General features: G+C 47.3%; 1 protein-coding gene across 1 annotated transcript in view; it reads right to left on the bottom strand.

Moving 5' to 3' along the window:
• Positions 1-21,836, bottom strand: part of LOC123990794 (mitochondrial peptide methionine sulfoxide reductase-like) — a 116,055-nt gene that overhangs the window by 24,522 nt on the left and 69,697 nt on the right. Inside the window, exons 2-5 of the mRNA XM_046291671.1 lie at positions 16,817-16,885; positions 15,346-15,465; positions 9,869-9,973; positions 5,080-5,186 (exon numbers count right to left, since the gene is read on the bottom strand). Of these exons, the coding sequence (XP_046147627.1) occupies positions 5,080-5,186; positions 9,869-9,973; positions 15,346-15,465; positions 16,817-16,885 (401 nt within the window). The remainder of the gene's footprint in view (positions 1-5,079; positions 5,187-9,868; positions 9,974-15,345; positions 15,466-16,816; positions 16,886-21,836) is intronic.

The following is a 21,836-nucleotide window of genomic DNA, read 5'->3' as shown; positions in this document are numbered from 1 at the left end:
TCTCTCTCTCACTCCCTCCCATCTCTCTTTATCCCTCTACCCTCCCCCTTCCGCCACTGCACTGCACTCTCCCTTTCCTTCTCTCTCTCTCACTCCCTCCATCTCTCTTTATCCCTCTACCCTTCCCCTTCCGCCACTGCACTGCACTCTCCCTTTCCTTCTCTCTCTCTCACTCCCTCCATCTCTCTTTATCCCTCTACCCTCCCCCTTCCACCATTGCACTCTCCCTTTCCTTCTCTCTCTCTCCCTCCATCTCTCTTTATCCCTCTACCCTCCCCCTTCCGCCACTGCACTCTCCCTTTCCTTCTCTCTCTCACTCCCTCCATCTCTCTTTATCCCTCTACCCTCCCCCTTCCACCATTGCACTCTCCATTTCCTTCTCTCTCTCTCACTCCCTCCATCTCTCTTTATCCCTCTACCCTCCCCCTTCCACCATTGCACTCTCCCTTTCCTTCTCTCTCTCTCACTCCCTCCATCTCTCTTTATCCCTCTACCCTCCCCCTTCCACCATTGCACTCTCCATTTCCTTCTCTCTCTCTCACTCCCTCCATCTCTCTTTATCCCTTTACCCTCCCCCTTCCACCATTGCACTCTCCCTTTCCTTCTCTCTCTCTCACTCCCTCCATCTCTCTTTATCCCTCTACACTCCCCCTTCCACCATTGCACTCTCCCTTTCCTTCTCTCTCTCTCTCTCACTCCCTCCATCTCTCTTTATCCCTCTACCCTCCCCCTTCCACCATTGCACTCTCCCTTTCCTTCTCTCTCTCTCTCTCATTCCCTCCATCTCTCTTTATCCCTCCCCGACTCCCCCCATTACGAACCCAGCTGTCAGTCAGAGCAAGCTTTATTAACCCCTTGCCTGACCTCCATTTCATTATGCCGGGGGTCAACAGCTGATTAAAACGCAGCCGAGGTGCCTTTCTACAGATGACCTACAACCCCAACCAAACCCGCTTCATTAGGACTGCCTGGACCAATCACAGAACTCGAGTGGTAGAACTGGGGTGGGCGGGAGGGTTGGGCCCTCCTCTGTTTCCATGGCAACAGGGCCGTGCTGCTAGGTTTGTGGTGTGGAGCAGATGTCTCAGCAGGGGGGGACAGCAGACAATGGAAGAAGACGAGAGGACGGGAGGAGGACAAAGAGGCACCATGGCCAGCAGAGGGAGTGTGTGAGTGTGCTGGTATTGTCTGTGAGTCTGAGTGTGTGTAGCACACTTTGGCAGAGTAGTGATTGTGTAAGCAGAGGCTGCCACTTTGTGAACATAAACACAGCCAACAATAGCAAATGCTAGAGCAAAATAAACAGGTTTTCAGGTAAGTGCTGTGGCATTGTCTCAGACCCGTGACCAGGGGGGACATTAGTGGCAAATGGCCTCCTTTCAGCCGAGACAAAACACAGCGAGACGAGCTCCTCTCACAGATGATATGATTGTCACGGTAGACGAGATGTGAACCGGAGAATAAATTAGACCCCCCTCCACAACCAACCGACGCAAATGTCAAAATTCACAGAGGGAGACCACATACACGCACCCAGTAAATGTGTGTTTCATAACACCAGCAAACAGCATGGAAACTAACAATACAATATCAACTGTAGCAGCTCATCATGTGCTACTAAAGGGGAGAAATGAAATGATGATTTTCCATTTATACGTCTGAAACACCTTCAAATGATCTACTCCAGATAGATAGATAGGTAGTAGAGGTAGACAGTGTGGGTGTGTGGCAGGCTGCGTAGAGAGTGCCGTTATATTAGTTATAACCTAATGCACATAACGTCCCAACACAGACGCTTGCAAATATAAATGAAATCATCCACAATGTGCAGGCCAAAATGAGTTGTAGTAATAACGGCTGTGTTGTAAAGGAGATACTGACAGTAGCCAATATAAGGCCTCTCCTGCAGTGGCTGCTAGGCTGTGGTCCCTGACTGCAAGGGTAAATGGGGCTCATTTTGATGAGAGACTGGGTCTTGGAGGGAGGGGTAGAGGAACAGGGGATGGGATGGATGGAGGGGTAGAGGAACGGGGGATGGGATGGAGGGAGGGGTAGAGGAACGGGGGATGGGATGGAGGGAGGGGTAGAGGAACAGGGGATGGGATGGATGGAGGGGTAGAGGAACGGGGGATGGGATGGAGGGAGGGGTAGAGGAACGGGGGGATGGGATGGAGGGAGGGGTAGAGGAACGGGGGATGGGATGGATGGAGGGGTAGAGGAACGGGGATGGGATGGAAGGAGGGGTAGAGGAACGGGGATGGGATGGAGGGAGGGGTAGAGGAACGGGGATGGGATGGAGGGAGGGGTAGAGGAACGGGGGATGGGATGGAGGGAGGGGTAGAGGAACGGGGGATGGGATGGAGGGAGGGGTAGAGGAACGGGGGATGGGATGAAGGAGGGGTAGAGGAACGGGGGATGGGATGGAGGGAGGGGTAGAGGAACGGGGATGGGATGGATGGAGGGGTAGAGGAACGGGGGATGGGATGAAGGGAGGGGTAGAGGAACAGGGGATGGGATGGAGGGAGGGGTAGAGGAACGGGGGATGGGGTGGAGGGAGGGGTAGAGGAACGGGGGATGGGATGAAGGGAGGGGTAGAGGAACAGGGGATGGGATGGAGGGAGGGGTAGAGGAACGGGGGGATGGGGTGGAGGGAGGGTAGAGGAACGGGGATGGGGTGGAGGGAGGGGTAGAGGAACGGGGGATGGGATGAAGGGAGGGGTAGAGGAACAGGGGATGGGATGGAGGGAGGGGTAGAGGAACGGGGGATGGGGTGGAGGGAGGGGTAGAGGAACGGGGGATGGGGTGGAGGGAGGGGTAGAGGAACGGGGGATGGGATGGATGGAGGGGTAGAGGAACGGGGGATGGGATGGAGGGAGGGGTAGAGGAACAGGGGATGGGATGGAGGGAGGGGTAGAGGAACAGGGGATGGGATGGAGGGAGGGGTAGAGGAACAGGGGATGGGATGGATGGAGGGAGGGGTAGAGGAACGGGGGATGGGATGGAGGGAGGGGTAGAGGAACAGGGGATGGGATGGAGGGAGGGAGGGGTAGAGGAACGGGGGATGGGATGGAGGGAGGGGTAGAGGAACAGAGATGGGATGGAGGGACCGGGTGTACCCTTGTCAGCTGTGTTATTACCCGGCCATTAGGACAGGAGAGGCTGCAGTATCTCAGCCTCTCTACCAGTAGCTTCATCACCCTTGTTATTATTCAGCCATTAGGAGAGGAGAGGCTGCAGTATCTCAGCCTCTCTAACAGTAGCTTCATCACCCTTGTTATTATTCAGCCATTAGGACAGGAGAGGCTGCAGTATCTCAGCCTCTCTACCAGTAGCTTCATCACCCTTGTTATTATTCAGCCATTAGGACAGGAGAGGCTGCAGTATCTCAGCCTCTCTACCAGTAGCTTCATCACCCTTGTTATTATTCAGCCATTAGGAGAGGAGAGGCTGCAGTATCTCAGCCTCTCTACCAGTAGCTTCATCACCCTTGTTATTATTCAGCCATTAGGAGAGGAGAGGATGCAGTATCTCAGCCTCTCTACCAGTAGCTTCATCACCCTTGTTATTATTCAGCCATTAGGAGAGGAGAGGCTGCAGTATCTCAGCCTCTCTCCCAGTAGCTTCATCAGCTGGAGGCAGCACTCCGTGAAGGAACAAATCCAACCAAAATGCTGCCCCTCCTCCTCCTACTCTCCTCCTCCTTTCCTCCACCTCCTCCGTCTCCGTGGGAGTGCACTCTATCTCCCCGTCTGGCTTCGACACCCCAACCCTGGCCCATGAAGCTGCATGGAGTGGTGTGTTAGCCCGATGAATAGCCCACTGCAGGTCAGGTACAGTGGAAGAAAAGTGGGGAATGTAGTGAAGGTGGTAAGCAAACAGAGAAAATGTGTATGTTGGCAGCAACTGAATATCTTCTTGTTTCTACTGAAGGAAAAGTTAACTATTTAATGTAACTAACCTGATATGAAATGTATTGAAAAGCTCCAAGGTTGATATTTCAGGACTGTACATGAAATGGTTCTCAACTCAACTGTGTATGTATGCTCTGTTCTGCCGATGAAGAGGTGGAGCATTGCTCATCCAGACGGATCTGACGCACCTTTCCCACGTCTTGTCTCCTCGCTGCACAAAGACAGTATGGCAGAACTTCATCTGAATACAGCAGCTCAACAATAGAACAACGAAGGTGTCCAGACACTCAAGGTCATCTCATCGACACTCTCCAATGAGAGATTCAACTGTCAATAGATACAGGGACACGTCTTTATCCATTACTTGTCTAACATCCTGTGGTTGACATACCTCAGCTTCCATAGGAGAGAAGGGCCGGCTAAATGGAGAGCGAGGCAAGGGCGGAAATCAGGTCACAGAAAGTGGTTACAGAAGGAATCAAGACAAGAGAGAAGAGAGAGAAGAGAGAAGAGAGAGAGAGGAGAGAGAAGAGAGAGAGAAGAGAGAGAGGAGAGAAGAGCGAAGAGAGAGAGAGAGAGAGAAGAGAGAGAGAAGAGAGAAGAGAGAGAGAAGAGAGAGAGAGAAGAGAGCAGTACGGTTGTAGCCACCGGAGGGAGAGAGAGAGAAGGAGAGAGAAGAAGGAGAGACCTGCCTAGCTCCACTGTAAGCTCATGTTTTCTTTCTTCCTCTGTCTGTCTCTCCCTTGTTCTGGAAGCCATGCATGCAGCAGTGTTGGGGAGGGTGGGGTCTAGTGCGGTAAACCTGCTCCACATAGCGTTGCACCACAGAGATTCTGCTGTTCCTCCCCTCCTGTTTTCTCCTCTCACTAGGGGAATCAGTGGCAGCATGCAATCCCTCTCCATTAAACATATGCATTATGCAGGTGGGGTAGGCTGCCTGGCTTTATGCATGTTCCCTTTAAGGTGACGGGATTTGAACCTGGACTGATGCTCGTTGGAAGCAAGCATTTAATGTGACTGGTATGGGCCGTATGGGATTTTCTCTATTTATTTATTCGGGGGAAAAGGATTTTCTTTCACATCCAGCTTTTGTTTCTACGGCTTGAACCTCTGGAGAGAACTGATTATTGAGTTGATGTGACTCCCACACACAGAAACTTTACTTTACCTTCTGATAGTCATCTTTGGAGGCCAGAGCCTGTTCAAGCTGCTCCTGTGTGTATGTGTAAATGGCTGATCGATAGGTCGTTCCAACATCGTTGCCCTGGCGCATTCCTGACAATGAGAGAGAGAAGGCAATGTTGTCTAACTGTTAGAGAATTTACCAGACTAAAGAAAACACTTTTCACTCAATATAGGGGAAGACATAAACAAAGGATAAATCACCCAGAGAGACACACACACACACAACCACACTCAGACAGACAAACATACAAACACAGGATAAATCACCCAGAGACACACACACACAACCACACTCAGACAGACAAACATACAAACACAGGATAAATCACCCAGAGAGACACACACACACAACCACACTCAGACAGACAAACATACAAACAAAGGATAAATCACCCAGAGAGACACACACACACACAACCACACTCAGACAGACAAACATACAAACACAGGATAAATCACCCAGAGAGACACACACACACAACCACACTCAGACAGACAAACATACAAACAAAGGATAAATCACCCAGAGAGACACACACACACAACCACACTCAAACAGACAAACATACAAACACAGGGTTATATATAAACAACGAAAGAAACATCCTCTCACTGTCAACTGCGTTTATTTTCAGCAAACTTGTGTAAATAATGAACATAAGATTCAACAACTGAGACATAAACTGAACAAGTTCCACACACGTGACTAACAAAGGAGGGGTCAACATCAAAAGTCAACAGTCAGTATCTGGTGTGGCCACCAGCTGCATTAAGTACTGCAGTGCATCTCCTCCTCATGGACTGCACCAGATATGCCAGATCTTGCTGTGAGATGTTACCCCACTCTTCCACCAATACACCTACAGGTTCCCGGACATTTCTGGGGGGAAATGGCCCTGGCCCTCACCTTCCGATCCAACAGGTCCCAGACATGCTCAATGGGAGTGAGATCCGGGTTCTTTGCTGGCCATAGCAGAACACTGACATTCCTGTCTTGCAGGAAATCACGCACAGAACAAGCAGTATGGCTGGTGGCACTGTCATGCTGGAGGGTTGTGTCAGGATGTGCCTGCAGGAAGGGTACCACATGAGGGAGGAGGATGTCTTCCCTCCACCTCCAAATCGATCCCACTCAAGAGCGTAGGCCTCAGTGTAACGCTCATTCCTTCAAAGATAAACACGAATCCGACCATCACCCCTGGTGAGACAAACCGCGATTCATCAGTGAAGAGCACTTTTTGCCAGTCCTGTCTGGTCCAGCCACGGTGGGTTTGTGCCCATAGGCGACGTTGTTGCCGGTGATGTCTGGTGAGGTCCTGCCTTACAACAGGCCTAAAAGCCCTTAGTCCAGCCTCTCTCAGCCTATTGCGGACAGTCTGAGCACTGATGGAGGGATTGTGCGTTTCTGGTGTAACTCGAGCAGTTGTTGTTGCCATCCTGTACCTGTCCCGCAGGTGTGATGTGCAGATGTGTTGTTACATGTGGTCTGCCACTGCGAGGACGATCAGCTGTCCGTCCTGTCTCCCTGTAGAACTGTCTTAGGCGTCTCACAGTACGGACATTGCTAATTATTGCCCTGGCCACATCTGCAGTCCTCATGCCTCCTTGCAGCATGCCTAAGGCACATTCACGCTGATGACCCTGGGCATCTTTCTTTTGGTGTTTTTCAGAGTCAGTAGAAAGGCCTCTTTAGTGTCCTACGTTTTCATAACTGTAACCTTAATTGCCTACCGTCTGTAAGCTGTAAGTGTCTTAACAACCGTTCCACAGTTGCATGTTCATTAATTGTGTATGGTTCATTGAACAAGCATGGGAACCAGTGTTTAAACCCTTTACAATGAAGATCTGTGAAGTTATTTTGTTTTTTTTACAAATGATCTTTGAAAGACAGGTTCCTGAAAAAGGAACTTTTGCTGAGTTTAAATATAAGGGGACCTAAGCTGAGATCGTTTACTTTGCCAACCAACCAGCAGACGGTGCTTGCCCTGACATGCTCGTCTTATGAACCAAACTCACAATCAACCCTGTCTGTCTGGGGAAAACTACCTGGAGATGAAACCAGACCAACCGCGCTGTAATTTCAATCAAAGTACAGTTCACCTTGATCCATATATAGAAACGGATACAGATACTGCCTGCCTCTGTGTAATTATTCTGTTTCTGGGAGCGGAGAGTGAGCTGTGAAGACACACAGTGAACCACACTGATTTTGTTCCCTGACAAAAAGCTCCCATTCAAACACGCAATCATTGGCTAGGTGTTAGAGGACACATTTAGTCATACTGTTGATAGTAGTGTCCTGTCACGATCACATGGAATATGACAGTGAGTCTTATGATATGAGAATCAGTAGGTGTACCTCATCTTGCACCACTGGGACTGTGAGCTGCACTTCAGAGAGTACTTGGCCTTAGTCTCTATCTGAACCTTCCTGAATATTACATCCACTTTGGGAATGAGGACTAACCTACAGCGGGAAGATATACAGGTACATTGTATTCACTGAGTATAACAAACATTTGGAACACCTTCCTAATATTGAGTTTGCACCCCTTTGCCCTCAGAACAGCCCAATTCATTGGTGTATGGACTCTACAAGGTGTTGAAAGCGTTTCATAGGGATGCTGGCCCATGTTGACTCCAATGCTTCCCACAGTTGTGTAAAGTCGATTGGATGTCCTTTGGGTGGTGTACCATTCGTGATACACAGGGGAAACTGTTGAGCATGAAAAACCCAGCAGCGTTGTAGTTCTTGACACACTCAAACCGGTGCACCTGGCACCTACTATCATACCCTGTTCAAAGGTACTTCAATCTTTTGTCTTGCCCATTCCCCCTCTGAATGACAAGCATATACAATCCATGTCTCAATTATCTCAAGGCGTAGAAATCCTTATCTAACCTGTCACCTCCTCTTCATCTACACTGGTTGAAGTGGATATAACAGCTGACATCAATAAGGGATCATAGCTTTCACCTGGATTATCTTGGTCAGTCTATGTCATAGAAACAGCAGGTGTTCTTAATGTTTTGTACACTCAGTGTGGGTAATGCATTATGGATGCATATTTGATTTAATCGGGATCTTTCTTTGAGCCCACCATATCAAACCATCAAATCTAAAATAGCATCTTTGAAAAAGTTGAATGGAGGAAATGAACAGTTATATTCTGCACGTTATGTGCAACAGCAGTATTCTGGAGCCAAACCACTCCGGAAGTAGGTCATGATTCATGACACTGAAGTGACCTGAGAATGATAACGTAGTACTGTCAACAGTGTGGAAGAAAGTCATCAACAATGTGGGTCATACTGGGTGTATTCTACTCTGGGTCATACTGTGTGCATTCTACTCTGGGTCATACTGTATGTATTCTACTCTGGGTCATACTGTGTGTATTCTACTCTGGGTCATACTGTGTGTATTCTACTCTGGGTCATACTGTATGTATTCTACTCTGGGTCATATTGTGTGTATTCTACTCTGGGTCATATTGTGTGTATTCTACTCTGGGTCATACTGTGTGTATTCTTCTCTGGGTCATACTGTGTGTATTCTACTCTGGGTCATACTGTGTGTATTCTACTCGGGGTCACACTGTGTGTATTCTACTCTGGGTCATACTGTGTGTTTTCTACTCTGGGTCATACTGTGTGTATTCTACTCTGGGTCATACTGTGCGTATTCTACTCTGGGTCATACTGTGTGTATTCTACTTTGGGTCATATTGTGTGTATTCTACTCAGGGTCATACTGTGTGTATTCTACTCTGGGTCATACTGTGTGTATTCTACTCTGGGTCATACTGTGTGTATTCTACTCTGGGTCATACTGTGTGAATTCTACTCTGGGTCATACTGTGTGTATTCTACTCTGGGTCATACTGTGTGTATTCTACTTTGGGTCATATTGTGTGTATTCTACTCTGGGTCACATTGTGTGTATTCTACTCTGGGTCACACTGTGCGTATTCTACTCTGGGTCATACTGTGTGTATTCTACTTTGGGTCATATTGTGTGTATTCTACTCAGGGTCATACTGTGTGTATTCTACTCTGGGTCATACTGTGTGTATTCTACTCTGGGTCATACTGTGTGTATTCTACTCTGGGTCATACTGTGTGAATTCTACTCTGGGTCATACTGTGTGTATTCTACTCTGGGTCATACTGTGTGTATTCTACTTTGGGTCATATTGTGTGTATTCTACTCTGGGTCACATTGTGTGTATTCTACTCTGGGTCACACTGTGTGTATTCTACTCTGGGTCATACTGTGTGTGTATCTTCTTCTCCACTGTGTGTCATTGTGTGTGTGTGTTTAAGGTTGTCCAGAGGTTGGGCTGGCCAGTGGAGTTGACGTGCCTGAGGTGAGGAGGGGTCAGGGCTAACACAGAGAGGCACATTTCTCTGGGGCCGTGTGTACCCTGTGGACTCACACACACTCACACAGGGTCAACAAGGGTCAAATTAAACACACACTCACAGCGCTGTGTGTGATTAGGTCACACACTCCAGGCACCTCTCTGGGTGGAGTGTGACTCTCTCTCTCTCCCTCTCTCCCTCTCCTTCCCTCCCTTCCTCCCTTCCTTCATTCTATAAAACCCTGATTGTAGGCGCTCGTAAATGGCGGACTCATCATTTTGCTATGGATAGCTTAGGGCAGAGAGAAAGCAGTATAGACTTGGTTTAAATTACGGCACGTTGTTTGGAAATACTGTAGTTGTATATAACAGAGGTGTCTGTGTGTGGATGGACAGACAGGGTTTTACCTTGAGTTGGGTTGTGGCTCTCCCAAAACACCTTGAGCAGTTTGTAGAAACTTGTCTTCTCTGGCTCCCAGACCACCCGGACAACCTCAGTATGACCTGTTCTACCTGAAGGAGACAGCAGAAGACAGGAGAGATGGGGAGGTTAGGAGAAATAGGCAGAAAGTTGCCCCAATCCACTGGTCCAGGATCAGATATATCCTTATCCCTCTGGTTAAGATTAGGAGTGGTTTATGATAATCTCATTCTAGCTCTGTGGATAAGTAACCTTGTGTTTTATATCAACTCGCTAGAAGCAGCGAAAAGCCTGACTGTGAGTGTCTCTTGTTCTCCAGTCCAGTCGTGAGCTGCTGTCCTGGAGGAGTTCTGAATGTTTTAACCAAGAAGAGATCCCCTCTGGCCCAGGGCTCTGGAGGTACAGTAGGAGTGTCCTCCAACCACGCAAGCTGGAGACCCAGGATGGGCTGATTGGATAGAGCTGTTTGGAGAACTCTTTCATTCACTCTTCCACTTCTACCTCCTCCTTTCTCTTTCTGTCATCTCATCCCCTACTTTGTATCATCAAGCTCCCCACACTCGCTTCCTCCCTCACTGGCAGTTGAATGTCTAGTGCCGAGGGACATTCACAAAAGTTCACATCTCAATATGACCGAGTAAAACAGTGTTTCATATAACGGGCCACTCTTCTATTCCTAATTCAAGACATTTCTAGCGAGATTACTTTATTCCACTGAGATTGGTGTGTGTTTAATATCACCTCATAAGGCTGTGTTCTCCACTATCTGCAGCACATCTACAGCTGGGATATTAAAAAAGTAATAAGAACTAACCTGTAGGGTCACTCTCATTACAGACCGACGCTACAGAGGAACTGTACAATAAACCTGATGGAAGAACACAGTGATGTCCTGGAGACAGGAGGAGGAACGTGGGAGTACATGGGACACAACTGATATGGTGTATAATTTTGTGCACACACACACACACGAGCGCATGCACAGTTGATTGCACAGACGCACACTCAAATTCAGGAATCAATTTTCTCCCTCCCTCTACCATTCTCTCTCTCTGTAAACAATTCTTTCTTTCAAATCCATCCTTCCATTGTCTCTCTTTCAGCCTCTCTTTATTTCTCCTTTCTCCTCCATCCGGTGGCTCCCTCGCTCAGCTGGTGGGCCTGGCAGTGGAGCTGTGTGTTCAGGGTGAGCTGAAGGACGCCAGACACACACACACACACACACACACACACACACACACACACACACACACACACACACACACACACACACACACACACACACACACACACACACACACACACACACACACACACACACACACACACACACACACACACACACACATCATCCGCTGGCAGCTCAGAGGAGGATGGGCAACACGGCTGCCAGCATGAGGCTCAGCAGAAGTCAGAAGTCCATATGCCACCACTCTCTGCATCCCACTGCACTATATGCATGGGCTGGAGCAAAGAATACGTTACACTCTTTTCTATTCAGATTTCCTTTTCAAATGTGATTGACTGTGATTCACCAACTATGGTGTTCAAAGACAATGAGGACTTGTGACCTCCAGCCCTGTATTCATGTACTGCCCTGTCCTATTTTCTACTGTACACATCCCTCATCCAAATGGTGCTTTCCTCCATTCTCTCTCTGCTTCTCTGTCTTTGTGTCGGTTGTCTGTTCAATACATTCCTGCAACCCCTAATCCCTTGTTGACACAGGATCCCGTTCCAATCTGCACACTGCAGACGCTCTGCTGGGATTAGGGGAAGGAGGGGTACAGTTATCTTTCTACAGCCACACAGGGCATAAACCCCCTCACATTGATCTGCAGCCCCAGAAGCAGTGAGTAACAGTCGGTAACAGTTAATAGCAGTCAGTAGCAGTCAGTAACAGTCAATAGCAGTCAGTAGCAGTCAGTAACAGTCAATAGCAGTCAGTAGCAGAGTAGCAGTCAGTAGCATCCAGTAAGTCAGTAGCAGTCAGTAACAGTCAATAGCAGTCAGTAGCATTCAATAACAATCAATAGCAGTCAGTAGCAGTCAGTAGCATTCAATAGCAGTCATTAACAGTCAGTAGCAACCAGTAAGTCAGTAGCAGTCAGTAGCAGTCAGTAACATCCAGTAAGTCAGTAGCAGTCAGTAGCAGTCAGTAACAGCCAGTAACAGTCAGTAGCAGTCAGTAACAGTCAGTAACAGTCAATAGCAGGTCAGTAGCATCAGTAACAGTCAGTAGCAGACAGTAACAGTCAGTAGCAGTCAGTAGCAGCCAGTAACAGTCAGTAGCAGTCAGTAACAGTCAGTAGCAGTCAGTAGCAGTCAGTAACAGTCAATAGCAGTCAGTAACAGTCAGTAACAGTCAGTAACAGTCAGTAACAGTCAGTAGCGATCAATAGCAGTCAGTAACAGTCAATAACAGTCAGTAACAGTCAGTACCAGTCAGTAGCAGTCAATAGCAGTCAGTAACAGTCAGTAACAGTCAGTAACAGTCAGTAACAGTCAGTAGCCGTCAGTAGCATTCAGGAACAGTCAGTAGCAGTCAGTAGCAGTCAGTAATAGTCAATAGCAGTCAGTAACGGTCAGTAAAAGTCAGTAACATTCAGTAACAGTCAGTAACAGTCAGTAACAGTCAATAGCAGTCAATAGCAGTCAGTAACAGTCAGTAACAGTCAGTAACAGTCAGTATCAAATCAAATCAAATTTATTTATATAGCACTTCGTACATCAGCTGATATCTCAAAGTGCTGTACAGAAACCCAGCCTAAAACCCCAAACAGCAAGCAATGCAGGTGTAGAAGCACGGTAGCTAGGAAAAACTCCCTAGAAAGGCCAAAACCTAGGAAGAAACCTAGAGAGGAACCAGGCTATGTGGGGTGGCCAGTCCTCTTCTGGCTGTGCCGGGTGGAGATTATAACAGAACATGGCCAAGATGTTCAAATGTTCATAAATGACCAGCATGGTCGAATAATAATAAGGCAGAAAAGTTGAAACTGGAGCAGCAGCACAGTCAGGTGGACTGGGGACAGCAAGGAGTCATCATGTCAGGTAGTCCTGGGGCACGGTCCTAGGGCTCAGGTCCTCCGAGAGAGAGAAAGAAAGAGAGAATTAGAGAGAGCATATGTGGGGTGGCCAGTCCTCTTCTGGCTGTGCTGGGTGGAGATTATAACAGAACATGGCCAAGATGTTCAAATGTTCATAAATGACCAGCATGGTCGAATAATAGTAAGGCAGAACAGTTGAAACTGGAGCAGCAGCATGGCCAGGTGGACTGGGGACAGCAAGGAGTCAGTCAGTAACAGTAATGAGCAGTCAGTAACAGTCAATAGCAGTCAGTAACAGTCAGTAACAGTCAGTAACAGTCAATAGCAGTCAATAGCAGTCATTAACAGTCAATAGCAGTCAATAGCAGTCATTAACAGTCAATAGCAGTCAATAGCTGTCATTAACAGTCAGTAACAGTCAATAGCAGTCAGTAACAGTCAGTAACAGTCAGTAACAGTCAATAGCAGTCAATAGCAGTCAGTAACAGTCAGTAACAGTCAATAGCAGTCAGTAACAGTCAGTAACAGTCAATAGCAGTCAATAGCAGTCAGTAACAGTCAGTAACAGTCAGTAACAGTCAATAGCAGTCAATAGCAGTCAATAGCAGTCAATAGCAGTCAGTAACAGTCAGTAACAGTCAATAGCAGTCAGTAACAGTCAGTAACAGTCAGTAACAGTCAATAGCAGTCAATAGCAGTCAATAGCAGTCATTAACAGTCAATAGCAGTCATTAACAGTCAATAGCAGTCATTAACGGTCAATAGCAGTCAATAGCAGTCATTAACAGTCAATAGCAGTCAATAGCCGTCAGTAGTAGTCAGTAGCCGTCAGTAGTAGTCAGTAGCCGTCAGGAGTAGTCAGTAGCCGTCAGGAGTTGTCAGTAACAGTCAGAAACTGTCAGTAACATCTTGTAACAGTGAGTGGCAGTCAGTGAGCTGAGGCAGGATTTCAGCACCACCAGATGGACAGCTACCCACCTCAGCGCAGTACCCCACATACTACATTCTACAGGGCAGTTCCACTACTGCCAGAACAGAAAACGAATGATAACAAAACATAAATAAAATGAACACACACACATACACACACAGTCTCACACACACGCGCGTTTCTTTTAGTATCGTTGAGGGACCAAACAATTGGTTCCCATTCAAAATCGTATTTTCCCTAACCCCTAACTCCGAACCCTAACCCTTACTCCTAACCCTGATTGTAATACGAACCCTAAACCTAACCACTATGCCTAAAATAGTCTGTTTCCTTGTGGGGACCGGCAAAATGTCCCCACTTGTCCAAATTTTACTTTCTTTACTATCCTTGTGAGGATTTCTGGTCCCCTGCCGAGGAAACCGAGGGCCCAGCCAAGTCTGTGAAGGTCAGTGCTGGTCATGAGGGTTCAGACAAAGCCCTCAGTCCTCAGAGGAACACCCAGCAGGGTTTTATGATGTTACCTCCTATACCCAGAAAACTACATTCACACTGAGAGCAAAATCTAATTTCCTAAATCCTAAATCCCTCAAAGCAGGATGGAGATACAGTGTGGGCGCATCTAAAAATAACACAGAGACAGCTGACAGTGTTTGGATAATGCCCCAAAACACCCAACTCCCATTATCGCAACGAAAGGCAAACTGTAGAGAGCAAAGTTCACTGTCTGAACCACGTCGACTTTCTTCCACCGCTGATTTGGATTCTCATTTCCAAACCTATTTTTTTATTCTCCATTTCAATAGACAGCTCAAAATACACCTAGTGTAGCTGCTGTGTTACGAAGAGGAGGGAGGCAGAATGAGGACATCCCATCACAGAACCATAGAGCTACTGTAGTGATGCTCCTCCTGGTGGATTTCTCTAGTCACACACTGCACACACACTTAGAAAGTAGAATACAGACAGATACGGGTGTTTACCAGACAATGGCCTTTACACGCACTCCTTAACTGTCAGGATCATTAAACACACACACACACACACACCATGCTAGACCGCGGTCAACCATTTGTGGCAACCGTTTCCCTGCTCCACTAGAAATCGGGCCTGTGGGATTCCATTGTGTTTTCATGGACAGGTTGTGAGAAAACTAAGAGCTGAATTACTGTCAATATAAACACCTCTGCTACTGACTAACTGTGTATTATTCTCCTGCTGCTGCATGTTCAGTACAGTAGTATCTGATAGGAATGTAAGGACATTCATTAAATACGTGTAGAAGTCGATTTAACATGAGGAGATGATCAACACGTGCATCATTTATGAGGCTGGATAGTGTGTTACGCACACGGGGTGTGGAGGGCGGCTTATGACACACGATAGTCAAAATAGTGAATTATTGCGAGCACGCTGTTTGTTCTACAAGCATTTGGACATTGTGACAGAGTCAGGGGCATTGTTGATAGCTATCTATGTTGAGTGGTACCTGTGCAGGTCTCTTCGTAGGTGGGGTTGGGGGTGAGGCCTCCAGCATAGCCCACTTGGGTGGAGTAGACCCCCTTCTGCTTCCAGAACTTCCTCTCTGCTCCCCAGAAACAGCCCATCCCTTTAACACAACACACCTTAGTCAGAAACAGACCCTCCCTTTAACAGAACATACTTCTGTCAGAAACAAACAGCAAGAGACCATCCATTTAAGACAAGACAGAAAATACTTGTGACCTTGAGACATTAAGGTCACAAATGCACAGTTCTGAGATATTGAGCATCAAATTTTTAACATTCCAGATCTCAGAACCGTTTTGTTGTGAATTCTTCTTTCATATCCATTAACGTCCTCACGTACCTAAAGTGCTGAGTATCACAATCCTGAGACATTTGTAAATCAGTTTTTTTAAAGGGATGCAATTGCAGATAGAATCTTATGGCTCTGAAATGTCCGTCTGGGTTCAGACAGATTGTAGCTATTTGTATACGTTAATGATAAAATAACACTATATTACCAAGATAGAGTCAGAACACATCATCAAATACATTAAGACATGTATTATGGTCATCAGATGAATTGCGGTCATCACTGAACAACGATGTGACAACAACATTTACTTTCAGATTTCTGCCTGTTGTTTTTGCTTGTGTGCCATTATTGCTGACTAGACTAGCCCAGACATACCTAGAGGAAGATGGCAAAGACGTGTTCTGATTAGCCTGTCTGTATTTGTTCAGGTTTGTGATTGCATTGCAGATAGGACCTTATAGTGCCAAGTTTAAATGGTTTTATACAGATAGGACCTTATAGTACCAAGTTTAAATGGGTTTATACAGATAGAACCTTATAGTGTCAAGTTTAAATGAGTTTATACAGATAGAACCTTATAGTGTCAAGTTTAAATGAGTTTATACAGATAGAACCTTACAGTGTCAAGTTTAAATGAGTTTATACAGATAGAACCTTACAGTGTCAAGTTCAAAAGGCAGGCTGAAGTCAAGTCAAGGGTAACTGGCACCTTTTAAGGCTGTCCACAGGGGGATTTGTGATTTGAAACAAGAGCATGTAAGACTGCTTTAAAACATGCTTATTTGTACACAGGCCTGGGACATAAAGAGGCTGATTTCTCTGCTGTCTGTCCTGATGGATTACACAGTTTGACTCCCCGAATGGAGAAAAGAGGAGCTGAACTAATGCATTCTATTAAAGAGATCCTAATCACCCCCTGCAATTAATCTCTGCACCCCTTCCTCCTACCCATCCCACCCCTCTATTCTCTCTCTTTATCTTCTTTTTGTTTTTCACTTATTTTTCTGAACCTAACTGAATATCGAGGGGGGGGGACTAATTACACTATACTGTCCGGGTGTCATCCTCCCCTCTTTCCCCCTATCCCCTGCTCCCTCTCTCCTCTCCCCCTTCCCCCCTCCCTCCCGTACTCCCTCCTCTTCTCATACGGATCACTTACCAAACATAGACATCTGAAGTCCCTCGGGGAATGGTGGAACAGCCCTGTTGCCGTTGACGTCGTGCTTGGCTGTAGGACACACAGAGAACAATGGAGAAGGTCTCTGTCAGTCAAACACAGACATACACACACACACGCACGAGCGCATGCCAAACACACACGTGCACACACACTACCTACCAAACAAACGCTTACACACTGACACACTCACCACTGATACAATAATGACCGGCCATTGTAAGATAGTCTGGTCTATCTCTGGTGTGGAAGGACTGAGGAGGGATTGCTTTTCTTGCATTTGCAGTAGCTAGCCCCTTCCATACGAGGAGCACCATCACTAGAAACGGATGTGTTGTGGGGCATGACTGCAGTTGGTTCTATTCCAGTAAACTAATTACCCAACACAAAGAGGTACTTTGCCATCACAAAATAAAGGCAGTGAAAATTCACCTGGGGGGGTTTTGCAGCTTACGCACACACTGACCCATTTAAACACTCCCATTCATCCCTGCATGATTTCAGAGCAACTGGAATCATTGAAATCAACTGACAAAGCCAGAGGTGGAAGAAGTCCAATTGGGGCTACAGAGCCACCTGGCTGAGCTAATGTATGTGTGTGTGTGTGTGTGTGTGTGTGTGTGTGTGTGTGTGTGTGTGTGTGTGTGTGTGTGTGTGTGTGTGTGTGTGTGTGTGTGTGTGTGTGTGTGTGTGTGTGTGTGTGTGTGTGTGTGTGTGTGTGTGTGTGTGTGTTGCAGATGGCCTACTGTTGTGGAGGGCAGTGTGTGTGGATTAGGATAAATGGGGGGGGGGGTGAGCCCAACATCTGGAGTCAGCCATGTCCTCGCTGCGCTGTCTTCATGCATGAGCGCGTCGCCATGGCAGCCAGGCGTGCCGATACAGTCAGCTGGAGACCGAGCACCAGACAATCTACTGCAGCACCGTAGTCACACACCCACCACGGCCTCCGTCAGTCCGTCTGTCTCTCTGTCAGTCAGTCTCTCTGTCTCCCTGTCAGTCAGTCTCTCTGCCTCTCTGTCAGTCCGTCTCTCTCTGTCAGTCAGTCAGTCTGTCTTTCCGTCTCTCTGTCAGTAGGTCTCTCTGCCTCTCTGTCAGTCATTATCTCTGTCTCTCTGTCAGTCCGTCTCTCTGTCAGTCCGTCAGTCCGTCTCTCTGTCAGTACGTCTCTCTGTCAGTACGTCTCTCTGTCAGTACGTCTCTCTGTCAGTACGTCTCTCTGTCAGTCCGTCTCTTTGTCAGTCCGTCTCTCTGTCAGTACGTCTCTCTGTCAGTACGTCTCTATGTCAGTACGTCTCTATGTCAGTACGTCTCTATGTCAGTACGTCTCTCTGTCAGTACGTCTCTCTGTCAGTACGTCTCTCTGTCAGTCCGTCTCTCTGTCAGTCCGTCTCTCTGTCCGTCCGTCTCTCTGTCAGTCCGTCCGTCTCTCTGTCAGTCCGTCCGTCTCTCTGTAAGTCCGTCCGTCTCTCTGTCAGTCCGTCCGTCTCTCTGTCAGTCCGTCTCTCTGTCAGTCCGTCTCTCTGTCAGTCTGTCAGTCGGTCTCTCTGTCAGTACGTCTCTCTGTCAGTCCGTCTCTCTGTCAGTCTGTCAGTCGGTCTCTCTGTCAGTACGTCTCTCTGTCAGTCCGTCTCTCTGTCAGTCTGTCAGTCGGTCTCTCTGTCAGTACGTCTCTATGTCAGTACGTCTCTATGTCAGTACGTCTCTATGTCAGTACGTCTCTGTCAGTACGTCTCTCTGTCAGTACGTCTCAGTCAGTACGTCTCTCTGTCAGTCAGTCCAAATCTCCATCTCTCTGTCCGTCTCTCCATTCGTTTCTCTGTCAGTCTGTCTCTGTCTCTCTCTCTGTCAGTCCGTCTCTGTCTCTCTCTCTGTCAGTCCGTCTCTCCGTCTCTCTGTCCGTCTCGGTCAGTCGGTCTCTCCGTCTCTCTATCTGTCAGTCCGTCTCTCTGTCTCTCTCTCTGTCAGTCTGTCTCTCTGTCCGTCTCTCTATCTGTCAGTCCGTCTCTCTGTCTCTCTCTCTGTCAGTCTGTCTCTCCGTCTCTCTGTCCGTCTCTCTATCTGTCAGTCCGTCTCTCTGTCTCTCTCTCTGTCAGTCCGTCTCTCTGTCAGTCCGTCTCTCTGTCTCTCTCTCTGTCAGTCCGTCTCTCTGTCAGTCCGTCTCTCTGTCTCGCTCTCTGTCAGTCCGTCTCTCTGTCCGTCTATCTATCTGTCAGTCCGTCTCTCTGTCTCTCTCTCTGTCAGTCCGCCTCTCTGTCCATCTCTGTGTCAGTCCTTCTCTCTTTCAGTTTGTATCTCTGTCAATCTGTCTCTCCGTCAGTCCATACGTCAATCCTTACTTTATCTGTCAGTCAGTCATAGTTTTGCTTACACTAATTTGCTTCCTTCAGTTCTACAGAGAAGTGATTAGCAGCTAGGTATAAGAGGTAGACGTTGACCAGGATAGGCCATCTCTACTTCAGAGGACAAAGATGGTGTCTTGTATATGTTCACCTATCCTCTGCACTATGGCGGTCCATGATAATATCATCAGCATGACAGGTCTAACTCCCGCTGCAGGGCAGGGACAGTTTCATCACCTCAAACAGAGTTTTCTTCTCTTCTGATGTGAAACATGTTGTGATGTGGGATGCAGAGCTCAGCTGTGAGGTTAAAGAAACGCTGCCTTTACTTAAAACACACACAATCTCTCTGACTATAGAGATGTTTTAGGTGACTTCATTTTCAGAACAGTCCGCCTTATTATTCATACAGAAAGTTGGCAAGGTTAGTTGGATGAAAAAGATGTTCGACCCTGTGTTTGTGTAAAGACTCTGTCATGTTGACCTGAGTGACAGAAGACACACTGAGAGGCTCTGTCTCCTGGCCAGCCTCAATAAACCCCCTCCATTTTGGAATTGGAAGATTGCTGCTAAAGTGCTGTGAACAGGCAGGCTAGCATGGAGCCTAGCTGGGCCCAACTAATTTAATCTGTGAGAGTGGAGTGAGGAGAATGCATTAGAACAAACATCATTAAATCACTTTTACATCCACACTGCTCACCAGCCCAGAATGTTTCCCAGAGTTCAGCACATAGGGACTCAAGCCAATGCTACATGTAGCATACTAGTGACATGGTCCCAGGTATACTCCAGTTTCATTCCCATGACTGCCAAAACCTCTGCCAGTGAACCATAGATTTGAAATCATTGCATTGTGGAATATCAGTCCTGGGCTAAAGCTGGCATATATTGGCATATAATATACATATATATATATACAAATATACATATATATTTTCATTTCTTTTTACTTTTACCCCTTTTTCTCCCCAATTTCATGGTATCCATTTGGTAGTTACAGTCTTGTCTCATCCCTGCAACTCCCGTACGGTCTCGAGAGAGGCGAAGGTCAAGAGCCATGCGTCATCGAAAACATGACCCAACCACGCCGCACTGCTTCTTGACACAATGCACCCTTAACCCGGAAGCGAGCCGCACCAATGTGTCGGAGGAAACACTGTACACCTGACGACCGTGTCACCGGAGAGAAGAATGGTGCTACGGGGGTATTATCCTAATCTGCAATGCACCATGGCTTTCTGCTGTGGCCATACCATAGGGCCCATACCCTCTCATAGATTTTTTCCTATTTTGTTGCCTTACAACCTGGAATTAAAATAGATTTTGGGGGGGTTTCAATCATTTGATTTACACAACATGCCTACCACTTTGAAGATAAAAAATATTTTTATAGTGAAACAAAGAAATAAGCCAAAAAAGGCAATACTTTGTAGAGCCACCTTTTGCAGCAACTACAGCTGCAAGTCTCTTGGTGTATGTCTCTATAAGCTTGGTACATCTAGCCACTGGGATTTTTGCCCATTCCTCAAGGCAAAACTGCTCCAGCTCCTTCAAGCTGGATGGGTTCTGCTGGTGTACAGCAATCTTTAAGTCATGCAACAGATTCTCAATTGGATTGAGGTCTGGGCTTTGACTAGGCCGATCCAAGACATGTAAATGTTTCCCCTTAAACCACTCAAGTGTTGCTTAAGCAGTATTCTTAGGGTCATTGTCCTGCTGGAAGGTTTCCCTCAAGAATGTGCCTATATTTAGCGCCATGCATCATTACTTCAATTCTGACCAGTTTCCCAGTCCCTGCCAATGAAAAACATTCCCACAGCATGAGGCTGCCACCACCATGCTTCACTGTGGGGATGGGGTCCTTGGGGTGATGAGAGGTGTTGGGTTTGCGCCAGACATAGCAGTTTCCATGATGGCCAAAAAGCTCAATTTTAGTCTCATCTGACCAGAGTACCTTCTTCCATATGTTTGAGGAGTTTCCCACATGACTTTTGGCGAACACCAAACGTGGTTGATTATCTTTGCAGCTCCTTCCAGGTTATCTTTGGTCTCTTTGTTGCCTCTCTGGTTAATGTCCTCCTTGCCTGGTCCGTGAGTTTTGGTGGGCGGCCCTCTCTTAGCAGGTTTGTTGTGGTGCCATATTCTTTCATTTTTTATAATGGATTTAATGGTGCTCTGTGGGACGTTCAAAGTTACAGATCTTTACTTCTCCACAACGTTCTCCCTGACCTGTTTGGAGAGCTAATTGGTCTTCATGGTGCTGCTTGCTTGGTGGTGCCACTTGCTTGGTGGTGTTGCAGACTCTGGGGCCTTTCAGAACAGGTGTATATATACTGAGATCATGTGACAGATCATGTGACACTTAAATAAAGCCCACCTGTGTGCAATCTAACTAATTATGTGACTTCTGAAGGTAATTGGTTGCACCAGATCTTATTTAGGGGCTTTATAGCAAAGGGGGTGTATACATATGCATATGCCCCTATACCCCATCCACAATACCCCAGCCCCAATTACCCCAGCCTCTTCACCCCATAGAGGCTGGGGTATATCGCACAGCCGCAGCCCCAGCCCCACCCCCAGTCTAAACCCCAGCCCTAAACCCACCCTCCGCCCTAAACCCACCCCCAGCCCTAGCCCCCCCAGCCCTAAACCCACCCCCA

Source organism: Oncorhynchus gorbuscha, linkage group LG12 (assembly GCF_021184085.1).
Source record: "Oncorhynchus gorbuscha isolate QuinsamMale2020 ecotype Even-year linkage group LG12, OgorEven_v1.0, whole genome shotgun sequence".
Taxonomy (NCBI): domain Eukaryota; kingdom Metazoa; phylum Chordata; class Actinopteri; order Salmoniformes; family Salmonidae; genus Oncorhynchus; species Oncorhynchus gorbuscha.
Note: the sequence above shows the minus strand (reverse complement) of the source record. Positions and strands in the feature narration are given on the sequence as shown.